The sequence below is a fragment of the Hippopotamus amphibius genome, chromosome 8 (genome assembly GCF_030028045.1).
Source record: "Hippopotamus amphibius kiboko isolate mHipAmp2 chromosome 8, mHipAmp2.hap2, whole genome shotgun sequence".
Classification (NCBI taxonomy): domain Eukaryota; kingdom Metazoa; phylum Chordata; class Mammalia; order Artiodactyla; family Hippopotamidae; genus Hippopotamus; species Hippopotamus amphibius.
This window is the reverse complement of record NC_080193.1, coordinates 122,916,898-122,939,923: the sequence shown is the minus strand read 5'-3', so window position 1 is coordinate 122,939,923 and position 23,026 is coordinate 122,916,898. Positions and strand designations below refer to the sequence as shown.

The window sequence follows — 23,026 nt, the reverse complement described above, 5'->3', positions numbered from 1 at the left end:
TCAAAGCTAAATAATGTGAAAAAACAAAAAGCAATAGTTTAAAGAGCTGACTCAAAACCACCATCACTTTAACAATTTAGAGAACAATCTACACTGGTGAAATATCTCAGTTTCCATGGCAATAATCTCATCTTTACTTGAGAGGCTGAAAGCCAGGAGAAAGTGCAGAGAAGGCTGGCAAAACAGCTATAACCGCTCTATTTTATTGTATATGTTTCAAAAAGAATGAGAGAAACAACATTTTAGGAAGAGTCTGAAATAGTAGGAAAGAATCTTACTGTATGAAAGTGCTATATATCTAAGAATCACCTTTTTGAAGTGAGTCAGGAGTGGCATCCTAAAGAGGAAGGAGAGGCCCTCCTCCTAGCACACAGCAAAAGTACACTCTGTTTACAAAGGTAAGGAACTGTTCACCCGCCTTTGGAAAATGACACCACTTGCCAGAATGCAACATACAAACAACTGCTTCCAAGAGGACAAATCCAGTTTGAACAATTTAACTCTATTCTAAGTGACAGCAAATGTCACAGAGGGATGTGATTTCACAAAAAGAACAAATTCAAAGGCACAAGCAAAAATAAGACATTATGTTTTTGGGGGGTGGGGGTGGGAGAAAGAGGGGGCTTTAGGTCTGAAGTAAAATGCTAAAAAGGGAATGCTAAAAAAATGAAATTGTATAGAGAAAGATATTTCTGGAAGTTAGAAAAGAACAGAAACAGATTAGAAAGCAAATAATGTACATGAAAAAAAAAGAGAAAACTGACACATTTCAGAGTCAGTGTGGCAAAACAAATTTGGAATCCCACACTAGGTTATTTTCTCTAAAACCATTCACTGCAGCTTCTTAAATTACCAAATACTAGTAACATTCCCTACATTCCCTTCTGTTACAGTTCTTACAGAAGCCACTAATACAGCAAATCTGTACAAAAGTTTAAACATAAGGCAATGCAAATCAGTCATTTTACCTTACGGGAGATGTTTTATTACCAGCAAAGAGGAAAAATAATAATAATTAAATTAAAAAATCCAGTCCCCCAAAGCAGTGATCACCAAAATTAAAAACAAAACTAGAAAATAAGAGTGCAAAACATCATGTTGAGGTCACATGTATTATGTTTGACCCCTTTTCACCTATGATTCTAAATATGAAAACACAGAAATAATGACATAACTGCTGAAAATTCTAAAGATATATTTTCCAAAGTTATAGAAAAAGCTATAATCTTTAGTTAAGTGACTACTTAACAAATAAGAAATAACACTATGAATTAGAGCAAAAATATTAAAAAGTACAAAAAGACAAGTATATAATAGTATTAGAATATTAATTTAAACCTACTATAGTCAGTTCTTTATTATCTACTTTAAAAGCTTCAAATATCTACTGACTGTCATCTACTCTAATTAAGTGTTAACTGATAGGAAGACCATTTTTCTAGCTCAAAAGCAAATCTCCTTAAAAATCAAACAATGCCTTACTTGTAGAGAAGATGGAACCATGAAATTAACATTTCATTTTTTTCAAAAAATACTTAAAATATTTTCCAAAGGTACTGAACAATTTAGAAAATAATCCACTGCATCACTCTAAAGCAGTTCTTCCCAAACAGTTATGAAAATCTCATATCATTCTACATCATTTTATCACTTTTTCCAGAACATAATGTAGAAGTATATACGAGTTTAAGTTTAAAAAAAGAATTCACTAAATTATTAATATTATAAAACACTGAATTAAAGTGAACTCATAATACCATCTTAACACATACCAAAGTAAAAAGAAAGAACAATTTTCACTTTTCCCATCTACAAATGGAATTCATAATCTTTAAAAGTTATGCAAGACACAGAATGAGTTGTAAATCACTTTTAAAATTATCTACTTTCATGTTGGATTTTAAGACTGCATATAAATTAGGATGAAAAATGGTATTATGCCATCAAAAACAGAGGAGGAAAATTGTTTTTATAAACTGATCTTTGAAATTTAACTTTTATACTTAAAAAAATCCAGCTGGTTTATTTTTATAATTTTTACATTTACTTTTAAGCAACTATGCATGAGAAAAGGTGTGCAAGCCTGGCCTGGGAGACAACTCTTTGACTGTGTAGAAAGTCTTTCATTCCGCATAAATGAAGATCCAAATTTGATTTAATCACATTATATATGACCTTTTTTATCACAATTTTTAGAGTACTAAAGACATTATGGTATTGAAATAATAACTTTGATGAAATGAGTACAATTTACTCACCTGGGGATAACTGTCTTGAGGCAATTTTTCAGGATTATTTCCATTCTTATGCTCCTTATTAAGTTGTTATATGTAACAAATATCAGTGAATTTTATAGTTTCTGTTACTAACGAGTGTTTCATTTAAAATAAACTCACCATATTGTTTATGATTTCTAGCTGAGTGACACATCTTGAATGACTGACAGATCTCTAACTAGTCAACTGATAATATTAGAAAGATTTTAAACTCAATTAAATTTAAATTAACTCAAAATGTGCTAAAGATTTGAACATAAGACCTGAAACCTTAAAACTCCTGGAAGAAAACATAGGCTGTAATCTCCTGGACAGAGGTCTTGGCATTGATTTTTTAAAATCTGACACCAAAAGCAAAAGAAAAAAAAACAAAAATAAATAAGTGGGACTACATACTAAAAAGCTTCTGCACAACAAAGGGAAACACCAACAAAATGAAAAGGCAACCAACTGAATGGGAGACAGCATTTGGAAATCATATATCTGACAAGGGATTAATATCTAAAGCATATGAAGAACTCACACAACTCAACAGCAAAAAAATAAACATCCGATTAAAAAATGGTCAGAAAACCTGAACAGATATTTTCCATAGAAGACATAAAGATGGCCAACAGGTTCAACATCATTAATCATCAGGGAAATGCGCATCAAAACTACAATGAGATATAATCTCACACTTGTTAGAATGGTTATTATCAAAGAGACAAGATATAACACATGTTGCCAAGAATGTGGAGAAAATAGAACCCTTGTGCATTGCTGGTGGGAATGTACACTGGTGCAGCCACTAAGGAAAACAACACAGAGGTTCCTCTAAAAGCTCTGTACCTCCTGGATAAGTCAGAAAGAGAAAGAAAAATAACGTCTCTTATATGTGGAATCTTGAAAATTAGCAAACAAAAACAAAAACCAAGCTATAACTACAGAGAACATCTTGGTGGTTGCCAGAGATGGGGTGCGGGTGCAAGAAATGGGTGAAGGGGGTCAAAAAGTATAAAGAAAAATAATGTATTTTAAATGAAAAAATTGCTTACATTTTAAAAAATGAGTTCTTCCTTTAAGCATTTAACAATTTGGAAAATAGTATGGGAAAACACTAAAAAACACTAGTCCTAGCTAGGAATACAAAGCTTAAAGAGAGATTGATATGAAAATCATAATATCAAACTTCAGAAAGTAACTTCTATTATTCTGCAGTGATATGAATGTTCAGTATGTCACTAATGTCCAAATTCAAATTTTACAAAATATGATCCTATAAAAATATAATTCACGTATCAGAAAAACTATCTAAATCTTAGAGAATGGGCAAAAGATATTATTGGGTGTTTGTTCATGAAGTGCTGAGCTCATGCCTTTGACTGACTTTCTACAGACCAATCAATAGGTACTAACCTCTATAGGGATAAGGGTTAACTTTTAGATTTTGTCCAGAAGAAATGCAAATAATTTATGATCTGTGGAGTTGATAAATTTCTCTCCAGTAGGATAACAGAAAACCTCAAAGTTTAGAATTTATGAATATGCAGGACATTAACTAGTTTTGAATCTAATTTTGCAATCTTATCTGCCAAAAAAAAATCCTAAATTTTTCAAATGCTCTTTGAACCACACCTCACAAATCACTGATAACTTCATTAGTTAATGAGCTGCATAATACATTTGACTTATACTTAATTTTTATCTAGTAAGCAATTGTTAATTATCTTCAAATATCCATCTCTACGAATACCCTAATATGTATGGATACAATTAAATTCTTGAAGAAAATGTTTACTGGTTACATTCAAAGTAGCTTTCACTTTTATAAGCAGAAATCTAAATTTCACCTCTATTTTCCAGTGAAAAGTGAAACCTAGTAATAAGCACAAAGGGAACCTGAGTAAAATGGAGGAACTACAAAAAGAGGGGGAAAGACTACTACCTACATGAATTTTTCAAACTTCTGCCAAGTCCTTTCAAAGGAAATTTAAAAAAATAACATTTTTTAAACAGTAAAGTCCTACATAAATATTACTTTTTCCTTTATGTTATATATATTAGAGAGGTTAAGACAAGACAAACAACTAAACCACAATATTTTACTAACTAGCAAATACCATTGTTCAACAAGTCTGAGGAGAAAGTTATTTATCATATGGTCTTTAATCAAAACATTTGTGAAGGTTTTCTGGAATCTAATTTACAGAAAGACTCAAGGCTTATTTCTCCTTTACTCCCACTCTTCCATCTGTAACTAAAACACTTATCCTTTCCTAATAAAACATTCCCAAAGAACCTAACTCTGAACCTTTCACTCTGTAGGCACTCAGATGTTTTATTTCTTTTATTTATGCTAACAACATGTGCACAAGATCTAAAATGAAAATGTGTGTCTGTATATATCTTTGTGTGCTTATCAGTACAGATTCAAGTGTGTGTTATGCATTATACACATACTATTTCAATGTGTATGTCTGCTTATTTCTGTTTGGTGGGGGATATATCTCTCACTAAAGAAAATAACTTTCCGCAAAAACCACAAAGAAGTCAGAAGAGATGGAGCCAGAGGTATTCTTGGCCGAGAAATGTGAAGGAAGTCTTCAGTCCTGGATCCTAACATTAGTATGGCCTCAAAAGAGAACAGGATCAGAAGCAGTAATAAGAGTTAAGAGAAGAAAACAACTTAGAATGGTGGCTGGTTATCATCATCAGTAAAAAAAACAAAAAACAAAAAACACCATGACCCTCATGAATAACAATAAAGAATGAGAAGGCAAGATCCTTTTGATTATTAGTTTCTCAATTTGAGGATAAGATTAATGCCAGCATTACTTCAATTTTACCTTGTCATTAGATAGACTATAGATACTATCATCTAACCAGCAAAAGGTATCAAAGCCACCAGGTATAATGCTGCTGAAAGTCAGAAAGTACTGGAATATCTGAATTGCTAAAAAGGAAAACGAACAGGTAGGTATCTATTTCAGAGGTAGAAGGATATATAAACAAATATTTGGCTGATCAATGAGAAAGGAATATTCAATGGCTGATGAAAAACATTAGGGAAGTGAACAAGAGGGACAGTCATCTACAAGAAAAAATTTAGAAAGGATGATGGGCAACAAAATGTGAAATCATGGGAAAACAGGTTGTCATTAAAATGACAAGTGGGTGTTTATTTGATAAATATTGTGGACAGCTGGTAATAAATCTTTGCTATGAATAATTCAATAAGGTAAAACAAACTTTTGCTTACAGGAACACCAGTACTCATAACAAAGTTATCCTTTTAAAAATATTGAGAATATATACAAAAACATAGGCTTAATTACAACAGCCCAAATGATCCAAAATAACATCAAGGAAAATAATTGTTAAACAAACATATATTGAATTTAATTATATATAGCTCTAAGTATCATTTAATGGCTAGTGTTGAATTGCCCCTTAAAGCTGATTATGTTTGGTGGTATATTAGCTTGCATTTGAAATTACTCTCATCTCACTAAGACATTAGGCTTTTAAATAAGTGTCTAGTGCTTATTTACTTGCGAAAAATATTCTAACGGAATCTCTTTAGTGTCTAAAAGAAAATATAGTGACACAAGAAGCTTTAATACCTGAGTTTTAAAACATCAATTTATGATATCAGTTCAAGTCAGATAGGAATTATCTGCCTTCCAATTTATCACACAAGATGCAAGGTATTTAGCCACTATAAATTCATGCAGCATGAGACCCAACTAGGTATAGCATTTCTGGGCAGATGCCTACACTTAAGCAGTATGTGAAAGGTTCTTCACAAAAAGGATCTTTGCTCCTACTTGGTGTTCACAGCATTAGTTTCTGAACCACTGGCCTCTGTCCACTTTGCATTCCATCAGAGCAACATTTCCTGCATGCCCCTGGCGTGAAAGGCAGACTCCCCTGCCTGTGTGAAATACTCGCTCACCATGGCAACATACAGCCCTCTCGCATTCAGCTTTTACTTTCTTCCCTCACTACACTTTTGACTCTCCTGCCTGGGATGCAATTTCTCATCCAGCAATCAGGGTGAACACCTTTCCTAACATAATCCAGCACCCAAGGCTGCCTTCCCTAACACAGCTGGCACACAGCTTCTAGTAAGTCTACATCACAGTCAAGTCAACCAATGACAAAAGTTTACAAGATAAAACTGAAGAACAAAATAAAACATCTGTTTTCTGTTTAGGATATGTAGAAAGATGGAAAGAGCATTATTCCAAGCCTTACAGCAACAACAAAATAATGCAAATTAATCTGAAAAATGACAACTTTTCTTGAACCCATCAGAGAGTTAAGTCCACAGGAAAACCAATTAACCTGAAATCTAAGGAAAGACCATCCTTCAAGGACAGATGGAGCTGGAGCACTTGCTTACCTGGGGAAAATACCAGCCAAGTAAGAATTCAGCTAAGAATTTTAATGAATTGCTGAAGGCCAAATGTGGTTTAGTATAAAAACACAGAACCTGTGGGAAGCAAAGATACAAGAAGAATTCAAATTCACTTGCAGACTCTTCTCCACAGACCTCTCAGGGACTTTTGAGAAAGATTGGGGGTAGGCAGGATAAGAAACTTCAAAACAGGCCTGGGAGAAGGGAACAGCAACCACCACTGTAAAGGCATGAAGCTGAAGCACAGCCCAGATTCTTAAACTCTCTTCTCCCTAGAGAACAAAAACCTTCAGGTCCTGAGGGAAGGTAGCAAGCCTGCATGACCTTAGAGCACAGATAAAACCCCACTGCTGCTAAAGGAAGGGGAAAGAAAGGGCCTCTATCCTAGTGCAGGCAGAAATATATTATAAGCCCAGACTACTACAGGCCTCCTAAAGCTGGGGAAGAGCGCCCTTCCCTCTAGACCCTGGGTCACAGAGCCTGCCTAATACTGAGGCTGAATCAGAACAACAGAAAATGCCACACCAACAAACACTGAGTAACAAGTAACAGCAGTTATTGCTGATGGAGGGTCAACAATACAAAGAGAGACCTTTTTTGAAGCACAGGTGCAAAGGAAAGACCTATAGCTGAGGGTGAGACAAACATGGTAACTCTAGAGAAATCTGAAGCCTGTGATGCACTGAGGAAAAGAAGAGCAAAAACAAAAGCCAAAGCCAATTCAACTCCTGGCTAGACTAAATCACCCCTCCCCTGCCCCACTAAAAGCCTAGCACAAACCAAGATGGGCCCATGTGCAGGCACAAATAGGATTTATCTTAGCCTTTACTGTCCTAAACAAGACGTCCAACACCCAACATACGAAAAGTAAGAAGGAAAACAACCCACTGCCAAGAAGAAAAAACAACACAACTAGAGTAATATAGATTCAGATATTGGAACTATTAGGTAAGGGATTTAAGATAACTAGGATACGTGCTAAAAGTTCTCAAGGAAGAACTGCAAGACAACATGCAAAACAGATGGGGATTACAGCAAAGAGACAGAACCCATAAGAAAGAATCCAGTAGAAATACTAAAAACCAAAAACAAGGTAAAAGAGATAAAGTGCACTTACAACTGGCCCATCAGCAAACTCAACACAGTCAAGGAAAACAGTGAACTTGAAAATGGATCAACAGAAAATACCCAAACTGAAACACAAAAAGAAAAAAAAGCAGGAAAAAAATAAAACAGAACACCAACCCAGAATGGTGAGAAATTTTCAAATGGTCTAACACACATGCAGTTGGAGTTCTAGAAGGAGTAGGAAAACAAAATGAGGCAGAGGAATTACTTGAAAAGAAAATGTCTACGAATTTTCCAAAATGGATGGCAGAAGTTAAACCAGAGATCCAAGAAGTGCAGCAAACAACAAACAGAAATAACACCAAATAAAACATGTCTAGACATCACAAAATAAAACTGCTGAAAACCAAAAACAAAGCGAAAATCTTGAAGGTGGCCAAGGAGAAGAAAAAAAGATATATAACATACATGGGACCAAAGATACAAGTAATAGTAGAGTTCTCCTCAGAAACCAAGGAAATGAGAAGCAATGATGTGATATAGTTAAAGTGCTAAAAGGAAAAAAAGAAAAAAATCAAACAATGAAAAAAATTCTATAACTGAAAGTAATTTTCAAAATTGAAATAAAGATTTTTTTCAGGCAAATAAAATCTGAAAAAATTCAATGCCAACGTGCAAGATATGTTTAAAGGAAGTTCTTTAGGCAGAAGGAATATTCCAGACAAAAAGCTGCAGAGAAATAAAGAACAATGGAAATTTCATAAATGAAGGTAAATATGAAATTCATTTTCTATTATTTTAAATGCTATAAAAGACAAGAGACTATAGCAAAAACAGTAGCAATATATTGTGTGCTTACAGTATAGTAAAAGTAAAATGTATGTAAATAATGGAAGGAAAGTATTAGCATGATATACTATATTAAGGAATTACCACTGTTAAGTGGCGCATTATTTGAAGACAAGATTCTGTTAATTAAAGACTTATTGTAAACCTAGGGCAATCACTGGAAAAAAAATTAAAAGATATAAATTACCAGTCAATAATGGAGATAAAATGTAATCACAAAAATACTCAATCCAAAAGAGGCAGAAAAAGAAAATCTAGCAAGATTGAAGATTTTAATCCAACCATATTAATAATTACATTAAATATAAGTGGTCTTATAAACCACTGAAAAGACAGACTGTCAGACCGAATATGAAAATAAGACTCAACCATACTATATCTATAAAAAAATCCACTTTAGGGCTTCCCTGATGGTGCAGTGATTAAGAATCCACCTGCCAATGCAGGAGACACGGGTTCGAGCCCTGGTCTGGGAAGATACCACATGCCACAGAGCAACTAAGCCCATACAACACAACTACTGAAGCCCGCACGCCTAGAGCCCGTGCTTCACAACAAGAGAAGCCACCGCAATTAGAAGCCCACACACCGCAATGAATAGTAGCCCCTACTCTATGCAACTACAGAAAGCCCGGGTGCGTGCAGCAATGAAACACAGCCAATGAATAAATAAATAAATAAAATTATTTTAAAAAACCACTATAAATGTAAAGAAATAGGTAAATAGATAATATGTAAACAGGTAATATGGAAAAAGTTGTTTACAATATGCAAACACTAGCCAAAAAAAGCTGGAGTAGCTATATTAGCATCAGACAATGTATACCTCAGGACCAGATATATTATCATGGATAAAAAAGGGACATTTAATAATGAAATGATAAACTGGTCAACTCAGTAAGAAGACATAATGATCTTCAATCTTTATGAACTCAACAAAAGAACGTCAAAATAAATGAAGAAAAACTGACAGAAATGAGAAATCCACAATTATAGTTGGAGAGTACAATATTTCTCTTTCAGTAATTGATAGAATAAGTGGACAGAATACAACAAAGACTAGCAAAGACCTGAACAACGCTATGAACAATCTTAACGGTTACAGATCACTCCACCCACAAGAGCAGAATACACATGCACAGTACATGGGGAATACATGTGCATGAGGAAAGCACAAGACAGAGCACATACAGGGTCAAAAACCAAACCTTAACAACCTTAAAATAACTGAAGTCATAAAATACATATTGTCAGAGTATAATTTACACAAATATTAACTCAAAATGGATCACAGATCTAAATACAAAACCTAAAATTATACATCTAAAACAAAAAATGAGAGAAAATCTTTGTGACCTTGAATTAGGCAAAGATTTCTCAGCTATGATACCAAAAGCCTGACTCATAAAAGAAAAATTTAAAAAGCCAGACTTCATCAGAGTTAAAAACTTCCTTAACAATGCTGTTAAGAGAATGAAAAGGCAAACAACAGACTGAGATGCAATATTTCCAAATGACATATCTGATAAAGGACTTCTATCCAAAATACATAAATAACTCTCAAAATTCAATAATAAGAAAACAGAAAGCCTTAATTACTTCTAAAAAAAATGGGTAGAGTTTAACAGACACCACCAAAGAAGGTACATGGATGGCAAACAAGCACCTGAAAATATACTCACATCATTAATCACTAGAGAAATGCAAATTAAAACCACACTGAGATATCTCTACACACCTACTAGAGTAACTATAATTTAAAAACAAGGGACTTCCTAGGTGGCGCAGTGGTTGAGAGTCTGCCTGCCAGTGCAGGGGACACGGGTTGCATCCCTGCTCCAGGAGGATCCCACATGCCGCGGAGTGACTAGGCCCGTGTGCCACAACTATTGAGCCCATGTGCCACAACTACTGAAGCCCATGAGCCTGGAGCCCATGCTCTGCAACAAGAGAAGCCACCGCAATGAAGAGCCCGTACACCACAATGAAGAGTAGCCCCCACCTGCCGCAACTAGAGAAAGCCTGTATGCAGCAATGAAGACCCAATGCAGCCAATATATAAATAAATAATTTTAAAAATTAAATAAAAATAAAAACAAACAAAACCTGACAATACTAAGTGCTGACAAAGATGCAACTGGAACTTTCACACTATGCTTACAGGAATGCAAAATGATACAGCCATTTTGAAACTGCCAATTTGGAAGTTTCTTATATAGTTAAATAAACACACACTTACCATACGACCCAGCAATCCCACTCCTAGGTATTTTATCTCTCAAAATAAAAACTTCACACAAAAGCTTATACACAGATGTTTATGGTGACTTTATTTGTAATCACCAAAAACTGAAAACAACCCCAAATGTCCCTCAACTGGGGAATGGATAAAGAGACTGTAGTACATCTACACAGTGGATTACTACTCAGCAATAAGAAAGAAACTATCAATATACATCCAACAATATGGATGAATCCCAAATGCATATGTGAAAGAAGCAGATTAAAAATGCTACGTATTTTATCATTCCACTTATATGGCATTCTGGAAAAGGCAAAAACCACAGGGACATAAAACGGATCAGTGGTTGTCAGGGACTAAAGGTGGAAGAAGGAGTTGACTATAGAAGAACATGGGAGAATTTTTGGAGTGATGTAATATTCCCTGATTTCTTGATTGTGGTGATGGTTACAGAGGGGTTTGTATTTGTCAGAACTCTCAGAACTGTACACTAAAATGGATGAATTTTACTGCACTTAACTTTTTTTTGAGAGCAGAAAAAAGTCACACATTTTTAAGACATTTTGTGCTACCTCATTTAACAAATTTTAACTAGATTTTCTTAAATCTTTATCTAAGACACCTTGGAGACTTTTCCTCCATACCCAAAATACACTGACTTTACTGAAAATAAAAAGGACTATTGTAGTATGGCAAAGTCCACAATGAGTCTTTATTGTCCAACTCTTGTAAACATTCCAAGGCTCTAGATTCAACAGGGTTGGGTTAGGCTTTGCACCCTTCAGTGCTTCCACACTTTATTTAACTCATGTAAAGTTTAGTATCTATCAACTCTCCTACTAGGAAGCTGGGATTAATAGGCTGTGGAAAGAAAAATAGAATTGTTTAAATCTGTATTCCATCTCAAGACTCCTTTCTGATCTACAATAATATGTACAGCCCTCCCTCAGTGTCCACAGGGGATTGGTTCAAGGAGACTCCATGGATACCGAAACCCGCAGGCGCTCAATTCCTTTACATAAACTGGCCAAGTACAATGAATGCAGTTGGCCCTCTGTATCTGTGGATGTTAAACCTGAAAATACGGAAGGCCAACTGTATATTTACTGAAGAAATCCACTTGTAAGTGGACCTGTGCAGTTCAAACCCATGTCGTTCAAGGGCCAACTGAGCTTTCACACAAGAAAAGTAAGAGGCAGAGGGTAATGTCAATAGGAAAGGATGGATAACTCTGTTCATGTATCAAAACCAAATCAGATACTAAGAAATAATTATGACATCATATAAAATAGGCTCTAACTTCAATTACTAAATGTCTAGGATTTCCTAGTATTAGTTAAATGTCTTCTTGGCAATGTAATAAAAATGTTTTTATTTTTATCTGTTTATTCTTTCTTTTTCTTTTTTTTTTTTTTTGGCTGTGCTGTGCAGCATGTGGGATCTTAGTTTCCCAACCAGAGACGGAACCCACGCCCCCTGCGTTGGAAGTGCAGAGTCTTAACCACTGGACCATCAGCGAAGTCCCTAAAAAATGTTTTTAATAAAAAGGTTCTACTTATTCAAAAGAGTTCACAAAGAATGATAAAAATGAAAACAAGAAAGCATTCGTGGCCTTGACAAAGAATCATAATTCATTCAATATGTATGTGAATGCTGACTAAATATTAATCATTACTTAGGCACTGACTGAGCGTTGCATAAGCACTGCTTAGTATCCAATGCTGAACAAGCAAAATAATACCAACAAAATGCTGTTTTTAAAGATATAACACACTTCTACTTTTTTACAGAGTATTTTATAGAGCATATATATATTTACCTCAAAGCCAAGTCTATCCTTTTCTTTCCAAAAGCAAAAATGTGTTACTTTCTTATCCCAGAATTCATCTGGCTTTACTACACAAACAAGGGACACTTCAGCTGGAACAACATTCTATAAAATACAAAAAAAAATTATAAATTATACATGAAAATGAATAATTTATTAAAGTTGTAAATTATTAGATATTCATGATTAGGCTGAGTAATTAAGAGACCTCTGGAAAACAATTAAAATAATAAAATAGAAGAAATATTGCAAACTTCAAAACATACAAGGCAATAAAGAAATACTTGAAAGACAAGCTGATTCAGAAAAGATTTCAAAAACAATGTAATATAGATAATACATGTAAATTATTTTTGTTTTACTGAATCTCTCTAATAGGAATATATTTAAACTGCAATCGCTTCTCGGCCTTTTGGCTAAGATCAAGTGTAAACTGCAAGATAATTTCTGAGAAATTATTAAATTTGGTTTTTCTATGATATGAAAAAAATTTTTATAACACAATCACCTTAAGAGAATTTTTCAATAATGTAAATCAATACTCTCACAAAATAAGTTTTTTATCAGCCATTATATAAAGAAGCCAAGATTCCGTGTGATTATTAACTTGAAGAAGACAAAGCTAAACCTCAACAAATACAATTTCACATTTACTAGAAACAGTTATTCATATTACCTAAAGAATGTAAATTAACATTTACTAAGTTAAATATTCCACATATATTTTATCAGCAAGTCCCACAGAGTCTATCTTTAAAATATATCTTAATTAAACCTACCCATGTCTACCACCTACAATGCTAACATCCCCAAACTAGTCGGCTTTTTGAAATATTCTCTTAGCAGGCCTCCGTGCTTCACGTTTTCTCATGCTCAGAATAAAATTCAAACCTTTACCAAAGCCAAGAAGGTCTTCCAAGCTCAGGGCTCCATGACCTCAGACCTCATCTCACACCTCTCCCTTCTTAGCTCACTCCTCTACCACAGCCACACTGACCTTCTTGCTGTTCCTGAAATGTGACAAATCTGTTCCCAGCTCAGGACTTTGTCCTTGATGTTTCCTCTGCCTGGAATGTTCTTTACCCTATACCTAGGAATACTTACTCAGTTTATTTAGGATTCTACTCAAATATTACCTCTTCAGAGAGACCTTCTCTTACCACCCTATCTAAAGTAGCAACAACTGACTCAGTCTCCTTTCACCAATGTATTTTTCTATATAGCGTTTATCACTATATGATGTTACATTACTTAGTAATTTGCCTAACTGCTTATTGTCTGACTCCTCAAACAGAATACAGGCTTCCCAATGGCAGGCACCTTATCTACCATGCCACTCCTATATCTCCAGAGCCTGTGACGGTGCCTGGCATACAGAAGAGCTTCCATAAATCTTTGAAGAATAAATGAATTTACATTAACAAGTGGATCTCATCCTTCCAATTTTACAGAAGAGTAAACTGAGTTTGACAGAACTAAAGTAACTTGTCCAAGGGAACAGAGTTGTAAGGGATGGCACTGGAATAGAAACCAGGTTGATGTGACTCTGAAGTTTTATCATACCATTCCAAATGTTCTAGGTCAGGGGTCAGTAAATTCTTTCTGAAGGTCCAGATAATAAATATTTTAGGCTTTGTAGGCTTTACAGTCTCTGTTGCAACTATTTCAATTCTGTGCACATAGTATGAAAGCTGCCATAAACAATATATAAACAATAAAACTCTATTTACAAACTCTAGGGGCCAACCACTGTTCTAGACCATAAACAGCACTACTGAATAACAATAATGTTATATAATTATAAGTACTGATTAGGGGAAAACAGAAAACCTTTCAATTTAAACATCTGTGACTGGGCACATCACAAATCTAGCGCTCCCTGCAATGACAGGGTTGTGAATAAAGTTTAAAAACAAAACAAAACAAAACCTTAATGTTATCAAAACTTTTATCAGTGGGGCTGGGAAATTTAGGGTAGAATGGGGTTTAATTATGTATCGATTGTGGAAGAATATTATTTCAAAATCACTGAGTATTAAAGTTGTGAGAAACAAGAGAAACCAAGCCACTCATTTTAGCAAATATTTGTTACAGGAGGCGTCAGCACTAAGCTCTGGGCTCCCAAACAGCTGGTACCAGTACCTTCTGAAATAAAAGCAGTGAATAACTTTGTATGTAGAAACTGTTTGACCAGGAGTAAACAACAGGCCATTGCAACTTCTGAAAATGTTAACTATTAATAAACCCAAAAGTTGTTAAAATACCTATCAGAAAAGATATCACAAGAGGGGATTAAATCATCCATTGTTTGTTCTTCAAAATTGCCACTAATCAAAGTCCAGTTCAAATAGCAAGTCCCAAAGAGCTCATCTGTGACACAGCTGAATGAAAGAATACAAGGTCATAATTAATGGATTTCTCACCTAATAGTTATTTTAACAGCTTGTACAGAGAAGAGTTCATCTTCAGGGTTTGGAATAAAAAAACGCTGGGAACATATTTGACAGAAAAAATTATGGGACACCAATCTGTGTTCCCTTAAAAAGTGATCTACTGGAACCTATGTTCTTTCCAACCCAAAGGAGTGATTCTAATGATGAAGGCTTTGGTCAACCAGTTAAGAATAAGGTAATGGGTATATAATTTGGGAACCACCTCAGATACATCCCACTGGTAAATATACATTTTTAAAGGATAAAGTCAGGACCCGGGGCTTAGGCTGTGCCAGGTTTCAATCGTGACCTCTCCCATGTTCACCACGAGAACCTGGTTAAGTTACCTGAAATCCTTGAAGACCTCTGGGGATAGTAGAACCTGCTTCCCAAGTTTGTGAGGATGACATTAAATGAGATCATTTATACAGCAAGCTTAGCATATAGTACCTGAACCATACAAAGCACTAAAACTAAAAACTAAAATACCAGTTCCCAACCCTTGAATTTCCTTTTTCTAATTATCAGAAATAAAAAATAAACCATTAAGAATCATTCTCCCTAGTTACCATTAAAATTTTTTAATTATATTCTTTTCCACAGACCCCTAAAGCAGCTACTGATTACTTCCCAGTTTATTTAAAATTCTTAATCTTTCTTTCAGTATCACTGATATTTACCTAACTGAATGTTCAATATCCCATGTAACAGCCAACATATATCCCCCAAATTGGCCTGCCAGCAGCTCCTTTCATTGTATTCACTAAATTTTTGAGCTATCACTAAATCAGTATCCCTGCCAGGAATGCCCTTTTCACTTTCTTTCATTTAAATTAGATCATCTCTTTTGTTTAAGTCACTTGACTTTTACTTTCTATACAAGCCCTTCTAAGGAAACCCAGGTACATGAGAGCAATCTGTCCCCTTTCAATCACTCAAATGTTGTATTTTTCTCTTTCAGATCACAATATCCTCAATACTCTCATAATAAATCAACAAATATTTACTAGGTATCTACTACGTGCAAGGGATTACAGAAACATTCTGTGAGGAGCACAAGGAAATATAAACATAAGACTGGACGAGATCAGGAATTCTGTAATTGCAGCTGTTTATGAAATGTTTATCTGTGAGCTGCTAAAGTCCCCAAGGACACAGCTGTTGAGTACATTTCTTCTAGATTAGAAATAGATAAAAGACTATTCACCAGATATGAATCCTGGTGATCTGGGGAGGAAAGGGGGCAACAGAAGGGAGAAACCTATCAGAACCACCTGAGAAGCTTTTTCAGATTAGACTTACCCAGTCCTACTCCCTACCTGTAGTATTAGAAGGGGGTGGAGGTGGGATGATGCAGATACCACAGTGTGCAAAAGCTCCTAGGTGAGTCTGATAACCTCTACCCACACACTTTGAGACTCACTGGCTAGTTGTTTCCTTAAACATGACATATTATTTTCGGGCATTTACAAGCTTTTAGAATAAGGCTGAAATTTATTTTACTACTCAAGTAAAACCTATAAGCACTGAATCTAAACAATCCAATAGTGATGTGTGCATTTCAGAACTCAGTCACTGCTGAGAAGCTTGGGCACAGTCCAATAAATGAAATGCATTTGCCACTATCACTTTATCTGTTGCTGTACAATAAAACCACTTCCTGATAGTCAAAATTAAAATTACCTGTAGCATTAAGACTACTGTTTTCACCACATTCCACTGGGATTTTCTGCCATCCACAATCACGGTAAATCCTCTAGCCTTACACTTTTCACTGAAATGAAACAAAATTACAGAGTATTAAAAACAGGCTTCCTATTTTACTCTTCACAATCCTAAGCAAAGTTTACAGCGTAATCATATACGGAGCAGCAGCAATCTCACTTGGTTAGCTTTGCACTGTTAATAAATAAAATTCTTCAATGTCCTTTCAGTTTTCTCAAGTAATTTATATCTCATTTCAGGAAACACTGACAATTTATAAGCTAAGAAAATGACTCTAAAAGCATGTAAATTCAATGTCTTAAAAACAGGAGAAATCAACGCAACATTCAAATAGTCTCACTAGCCTCTTAATTTCTTCATCTGTAAAATGGGATTACAGTGAAGTAGGTAACTAATGACTGCCAAGTGCAGACGGAAGTACTTCTCATCTCTCCCTCTTGCCAGAAGTATAAGGTTGTGTAGTGATATTTCAAAACAGGTAGAAAATAAAGTAAGCCATTATTAAACCATCGGAAACAAGCTTCTTGGTGTTCTTTTGGGGAAATTTAATGAGGTGAAGTAGCATTTGGTGTATATAATAATTCAAAGCTTGAATACACTATGTCTGACCCACCTCTGCTCTCACTTTTGCATTCTTAGTCACTTAACCAGCACAGTATTATCTTGAGTGTTGGAAAATGTTTTATTGCTATATATCATATTCAACTATTCAAGTACCAACTAAACACTCCTCAGAAGCCTGCCCTAGTAAAATGCAACAACTACATGGAAAAACTCTATGCTATGACCAAAACTCTATCCTATGACCAAAATCTATTATTACTACTGCTACTATTACTATTTGTTTTACTTAACTCAATTTAATGCAAGGAACTAAACTGCCCTCCCTCTAACATACTGGAAGAAACTGCAGCTTTGCTTAGCAGAGCATGGATTTGGTAGTGAAAATTCTCCCCATTCAAAGTTCTCCCAATTGCTTACATTACAGGAAAGGTTAATAACAGGCCCCTTCCTGAGATTTAAATCCAGCAGTCCAGGGAATTGTACTAATTCTTACTCTCTCCAAACGTTCACAATAACCTCAAGAGGATTAATGGAGAAGGACATCCAATTCTACTGAAAAACAGTAAGGTCACAAGAATGAGGATGATATTGCTAAAGATTTGGAAGAAGAACAGGTACCCCTGTAGGCAGGGACAAAAGGTGAGCTTTCAAAGAAAACAGAGAAGTGTTCAAGAGGTGAGCAAACTGGGGACTTTCCTGGTGGTGCAGTGATTACGCGTCTGCTTGCTAATGTAGGGGACGTGGGTTCGACCCCTGGTCCGGGAAGATTCCACATGCCTTGGCACAACTAAGCCCGTGTGCCACAACTACTGAACCTACATGCTATAACTACTGAAGCCCTCGCTCCACAACCAGAGAAGCCACTGCAATGAGAAGCCCGTGCACTGCAATGAAGAGTAGCCCCTGCTCACCACAACTAAAGAAAGCCCACGTGCAGCAACAAAGACCCAATGCAGCCAAAATAAATAAATAAATAGATAAATAAATAGGAGACAAGCAAACTGAAACATATGATCATACAAAAAACTTGTGTACAAATGTTCATTGCAGCATAATTCATAATAGCCAAAATCCGAAACAACTCAAATGGCCAACTGATGAATGGAAAAACGAAATGTGGTTATCCATTCAACAGACTATTATTCAATCATAAAAAGAAGTGAAGTACTGATATATGCTACAACATGGATAAACCTTGAAAACATTATGCTAAGTTAAAGAAGCCAGATTCAAAAGCCCATATTATCTATCATATGACTCTATTTATATGAAATGTCCAGAATGGGTGAACCCATAGAGACAGAAGGCAGATTAATGGCTGACAAGGGAGGAGGGGAGGATGGGATGAGGAGTGACTGCCAGCGGGTACAGGTTTTCTTTTTGGGCTGATGGCAATGCTCTGGAATTGGAGAGTGATGGTCACACAACCTTGTGAATACACTGAAAACCACTGAATTGTACACTTTAAAAAAGTGATATTTATGGTATGTGACATATCTTAATAAAAAAATGTTGAAGTATTCTCTTTTTGGACTTTGCATTATAAAATAAAGGATTCATTAAGCATTCTCGGGGGGTGAACATAAGGCAACCAAATGATCACCTCTGTATTAGCAACAGCACATAAAGACTTGCTGGGGGAAGCAAATCTGACATCTAATTGCTAGTTGTGGGATCAGGTATGGAGAAAGACCACTGTGACTCAGGGAGGATACAAGCAGAAGAAAAACAAGCCTACTTAGAGTAACTGTCGGTGAGTGCTCTTCAGAGAAGTGGCAGCAACTCAAGGACTCTACTGCTGCAATATGGAAATTTGCTGGAAGGGGAGCTAAGACACATGGAGCTGTCCAGTGGAGGGCCTTTCCTGGTTAGGACTAGAGCCAAGAGAAGTGTGTCGTCCCCATAATTTGGCACTTTCCTGTCACTGACATCTGCATCTCTGAGGTACAAGTTACATGACCATTTTGCTAAACAAGTTTTATACAAACAACACATATTTCAAAGCACACTAAATTAATCTGTATTTTAAGACAAAGACAGTAATGAAGCTTGCAAATACCATCTGCAGTGATCGTAAGGGCATAAAATACTCTAAATTTATGTTTTAGAGTACTTAAAAACACCCTTAATCATAATTTTCTTACCTTTTACTAAGAGAAAATACACACAATCCAAAGATACTACATATTTGAAAACTGCAAGACCAAGTGATCTTTCAACTACTTGAAAGGAATAGTTTTGGGTTTTTTTTAATTTCTTTTCTTTTTTAAAATTTTTTGGCCACACCACGCAGCCACGTGGGACCTTAGTTTCCCAATCAGGGATCGAACCCACACCGCCTCCATTGAAAGTGCGGATTCTTAACTACTGGACCACCAAGGAAGTGTCTCTTTTTTTTTTTTTTAATTTCAATCCTACAAGTGGAGTGATGGTTTAAACTGTTTTTAACATGAACATATTTAGATTTAGAACCATATTACATCCCTTATAAAGGGTGTGTTAGAGTAGCTGAAGTGCTATATTAGTAAATTCCTATACTACTATTAATGTTTATAATTTTAAGACTGAAAACCAAAAAAAAAAAAATCTATTAAGACCCCACCTCCTTGTTCCTACTCCATTACAGCCTCTCAAGGGTGATGTGGCTGAGTTAAAACACCTATTAAAAGAGGAGCAGCTCCTTAACAAGTCACTCACTTTGGCTAGAAAGAGACTGTCAATGGATTTTCTGTAGCTCTTCACTAATTTCTTTGATTACAACTAAGGGCTCCTTCTTTTCCATTCAGAGGGCTCTGCTTATGCTTATATAATGGCACTAACTTTACTTATGCTTTTATTATAATTGGTTGTTTATAATTCATCTTCATTAGATAATATGCTTCCAGAAAGCAAGGATATTACAGTCTTACTGATATCTTGGCAGCTTCCAGCACAATGCTTTAAATACAGAGGACCTCTAAAAATGTTAGAGGCACATCACCACTCCTCCATCAGAATGTAACAATGGCTATCCTTCTCATTCAGAATTAAAGCCCCTACCATGGCCTACAAGGTCCTCTAAAGTCTGACTCCAGCCCCTCTGAGGGCTCTCCCAGAACCCTGCCCTTCTCTCAAACTGCTCAACCCACACCACCCTCCTTACTGATCCCACAACACACTGAGCCTGCTCCTGCCTCAGGGCCTTCCCACTTACTGCTCCCTCTGTCTAAAATACTCTTTCTTAAACACTCTTTCATCAGCTATCTGTTCGGCCTGGCCCTCACTTCACCACCTCTGGTAAAATGTTACCTTCTCATTTTGTAAAATATTGCCACACAGTCCTTCTCACTCCATCCCTCCCTTAACTCTTTTCATGCTCTGTTCTATAGTACTTATGAACATCCAACATACTATGTATTTATTTACAATATTCAATTCGATCATTAGGGCAAAAGGCCCACAGGGGCAGGGGCTGGGCCTTTGTTCACCCATTTCCTCAGCACCTATAATGATGAGAAACTAACTGTAGGATCTCACTTATTTACTGAGTGGCTGAAGACTTATGAGCTTAATCTCTTGTGTGATTCTTGGCAAGTCATTAAACCTCTGTGTTCTGATGTTTCTTCTGTAACATAAATGTGTTTTTCTACAATTAGGAAGAACTGACCTAAAATCCAAATTTGAAAAATATCAAAACTTGAGAGAGACAGAAAGGTAACTTCCGTAGATAATGACTCTCTACAGAATTAGATTAATCTGGGCACGTACTTGGCAGCATTTCTATAAAGAGGATTTAAGTATGGGTAAAGTGGTTAGCCTAGATGATTGAACATAGTTGGTATAGATGATTGTTAAGGCACTTTCTAATTGTGACATTCCATAATACTATTACTGGATGATCAATAATTTCCCTTTGAGCTAGAAAAATGCTATGATTTTAAATATACGCTAAATATACTGTTGAAAGAAAATGTTAAAACAAAAAGTACTGCCAAGTTTTCTATTATGTTCAACTATTTTCACCATAGTTATTTTCATATGTCAATTCTCAATTGTAATAGATGCAGGTTAAATGTAAGTGAATATTAAAAGTTATCAATAGATATGGCACTGTGATTATAACGGAGGTGAATGCAACAGTGACTAGAAACACAGGCTTGGAGTCAGACCACCAGGTCCAAATCCCCCTCCAACCCTGGTTTGCCACAAGTTCTTGGTCAAGATACTTAAATTACCCACTCTTTCTATGCCTCAGTTCCCTTATATATAAGGGATAAAGATAACAGTCCTCGTCTCATAGGGCTATTATGAGAATTAAATGACTTACTGTTATCTATTAATTCCTTAAGTATAGGATGTTCTTTTCACATATGCCTTCTAATCGTCACCCATAAATAAATTCTCAGGTCCATTTCAAATTTAATGTCCTTAAAGGAAAGCAAGACCAGCCTAGACAAACTTCTTATCCATCAAAATAGCTTCTACTGAGCTGCAAATTCTACATGTTTATTTGATTTTCCAACAAATGTACGATGCTCTGAGCATGGTCAGTCAGCCTGCATTTGAGTACACAGAGCGCTGAAGAAACTGAAGATAAAGAACAGAAACCCATATCCAGTGACTACTGATCTAAGTATCAATATGAGGTACCGCACAGGGCTATGAAAATACACATAAGACTCAGTTTCTCCCTTCAAGAAGCTTAATATCATTTAGAAAGGTGGGGAGAAAAATATTTTAGTTATTGTCTACTTTGTACTCATTAACATCACCTTTTTAATGTTACTAGGGAAACAACATACATCTTTGAAATTTTTAAAATGTAAGACAAATAATAAATGTAAAAATTCAAGAATTATCATTAAACATATTATGATTAAATGCCTAAAGAGTCAGAAATAGCAAGTGCTGTAACTCTGGAGGACAGCTGGAAGATTCTGGGAAGTAACTCTATAAAGGAGCTGATGAAACTTACCATAAAAGGATACAGAGCAAGAGGAATATAAGCAAAGGAACCACTTATTAATTTGGGGGAGTTGCTTAATTTCTCTGCCCTCAATTTTTCATCCATGAAATAGGGATAATAATATCATTGTTTTAAAGACTGAGTTAATATAAGTGCTATAAAACTAAGTGCCTTGCATGATAAGCGCTTAAGAAATATGAATTGAAAGGGTGAGTCAAATCATACAAGGTCTTGGCATAGCAGTTAAGAAGGCTGAAAGACTGTCCTTGAGAGCGCAGACCTAGTCCTTCTTGTCTTCACAATGCACAGTGTACAATGTCTGCACTTGGTATCAACAAAATAAATGACTACTGAATTAAATTCATTGTGTGGAAAGGAGAGGAGGTCCTAGAAAACTGAGAAGGATGAGCGGGGGAGGGGGCACTGCAGTAGAAGTGGAGTCTGAGAAGGTGGAGATGCGCAGGAATGGCTGTGGGCCTCCGCTTCTCACTCTTTTATAAATTTAGTTTCTCTAAGATTTTCTTTGAATAAAATGTCCACAGATAAATTTTTAAAATTCTGAACGTACATACTATACGCCCCATAGAAGTCAGGCAGTCACAAAACTACTTATACGGGATTCAAAGGATAATTTCACCATTTTAAAGAATTATAGAACTACACAGGTGTTATCAACTTTCATGATATATTTTAGG

General features: G+C 35.6%; 1 protein-coding gene and 1 pseudogene across 3 annotated transcripts in view; one reads left to right on the top strand and one right to left on the bottom strand.

Annotated features, from left to right (window-relative positions):
* Positions 1 to 23,026, bottom strand: part of SESTD1 (SEC14 and spectrin domain containing 1) — a 135,602-nt gene that overhangs the window by 61,720 nt on the left and 50,856 nt on the right. For all 3 annotated transcript variants that reach the window (XR_009055111.1, XR_009055112.1, XM_057745719.1), the window contains exons 4-5: positions 16,781 to 16,871; positions 12,657 to 12,770 (exon numbers count right to left, since the gene is read on the bottom strand). Coding sequence is in view for 1 of the 3 variants with exons in the window: in XM_057745719.1 (XP_057601702.1) it covers positions 12,657 to 12,770; positions 16,781 to 16,871 (205 nt within the window). In the remaining 2 variants the exon portion in view is untranslated. The remainder of the gene's footprint in view (positions 1 to 12,656; positions 12,771 to 16,780; positions 16,872 to 23,026) is intronic.
* On the top strand, positions 13,062 to 13,178 carry LOC130859761 (U2 spliceosomal RNA; annotated as a pseudogene).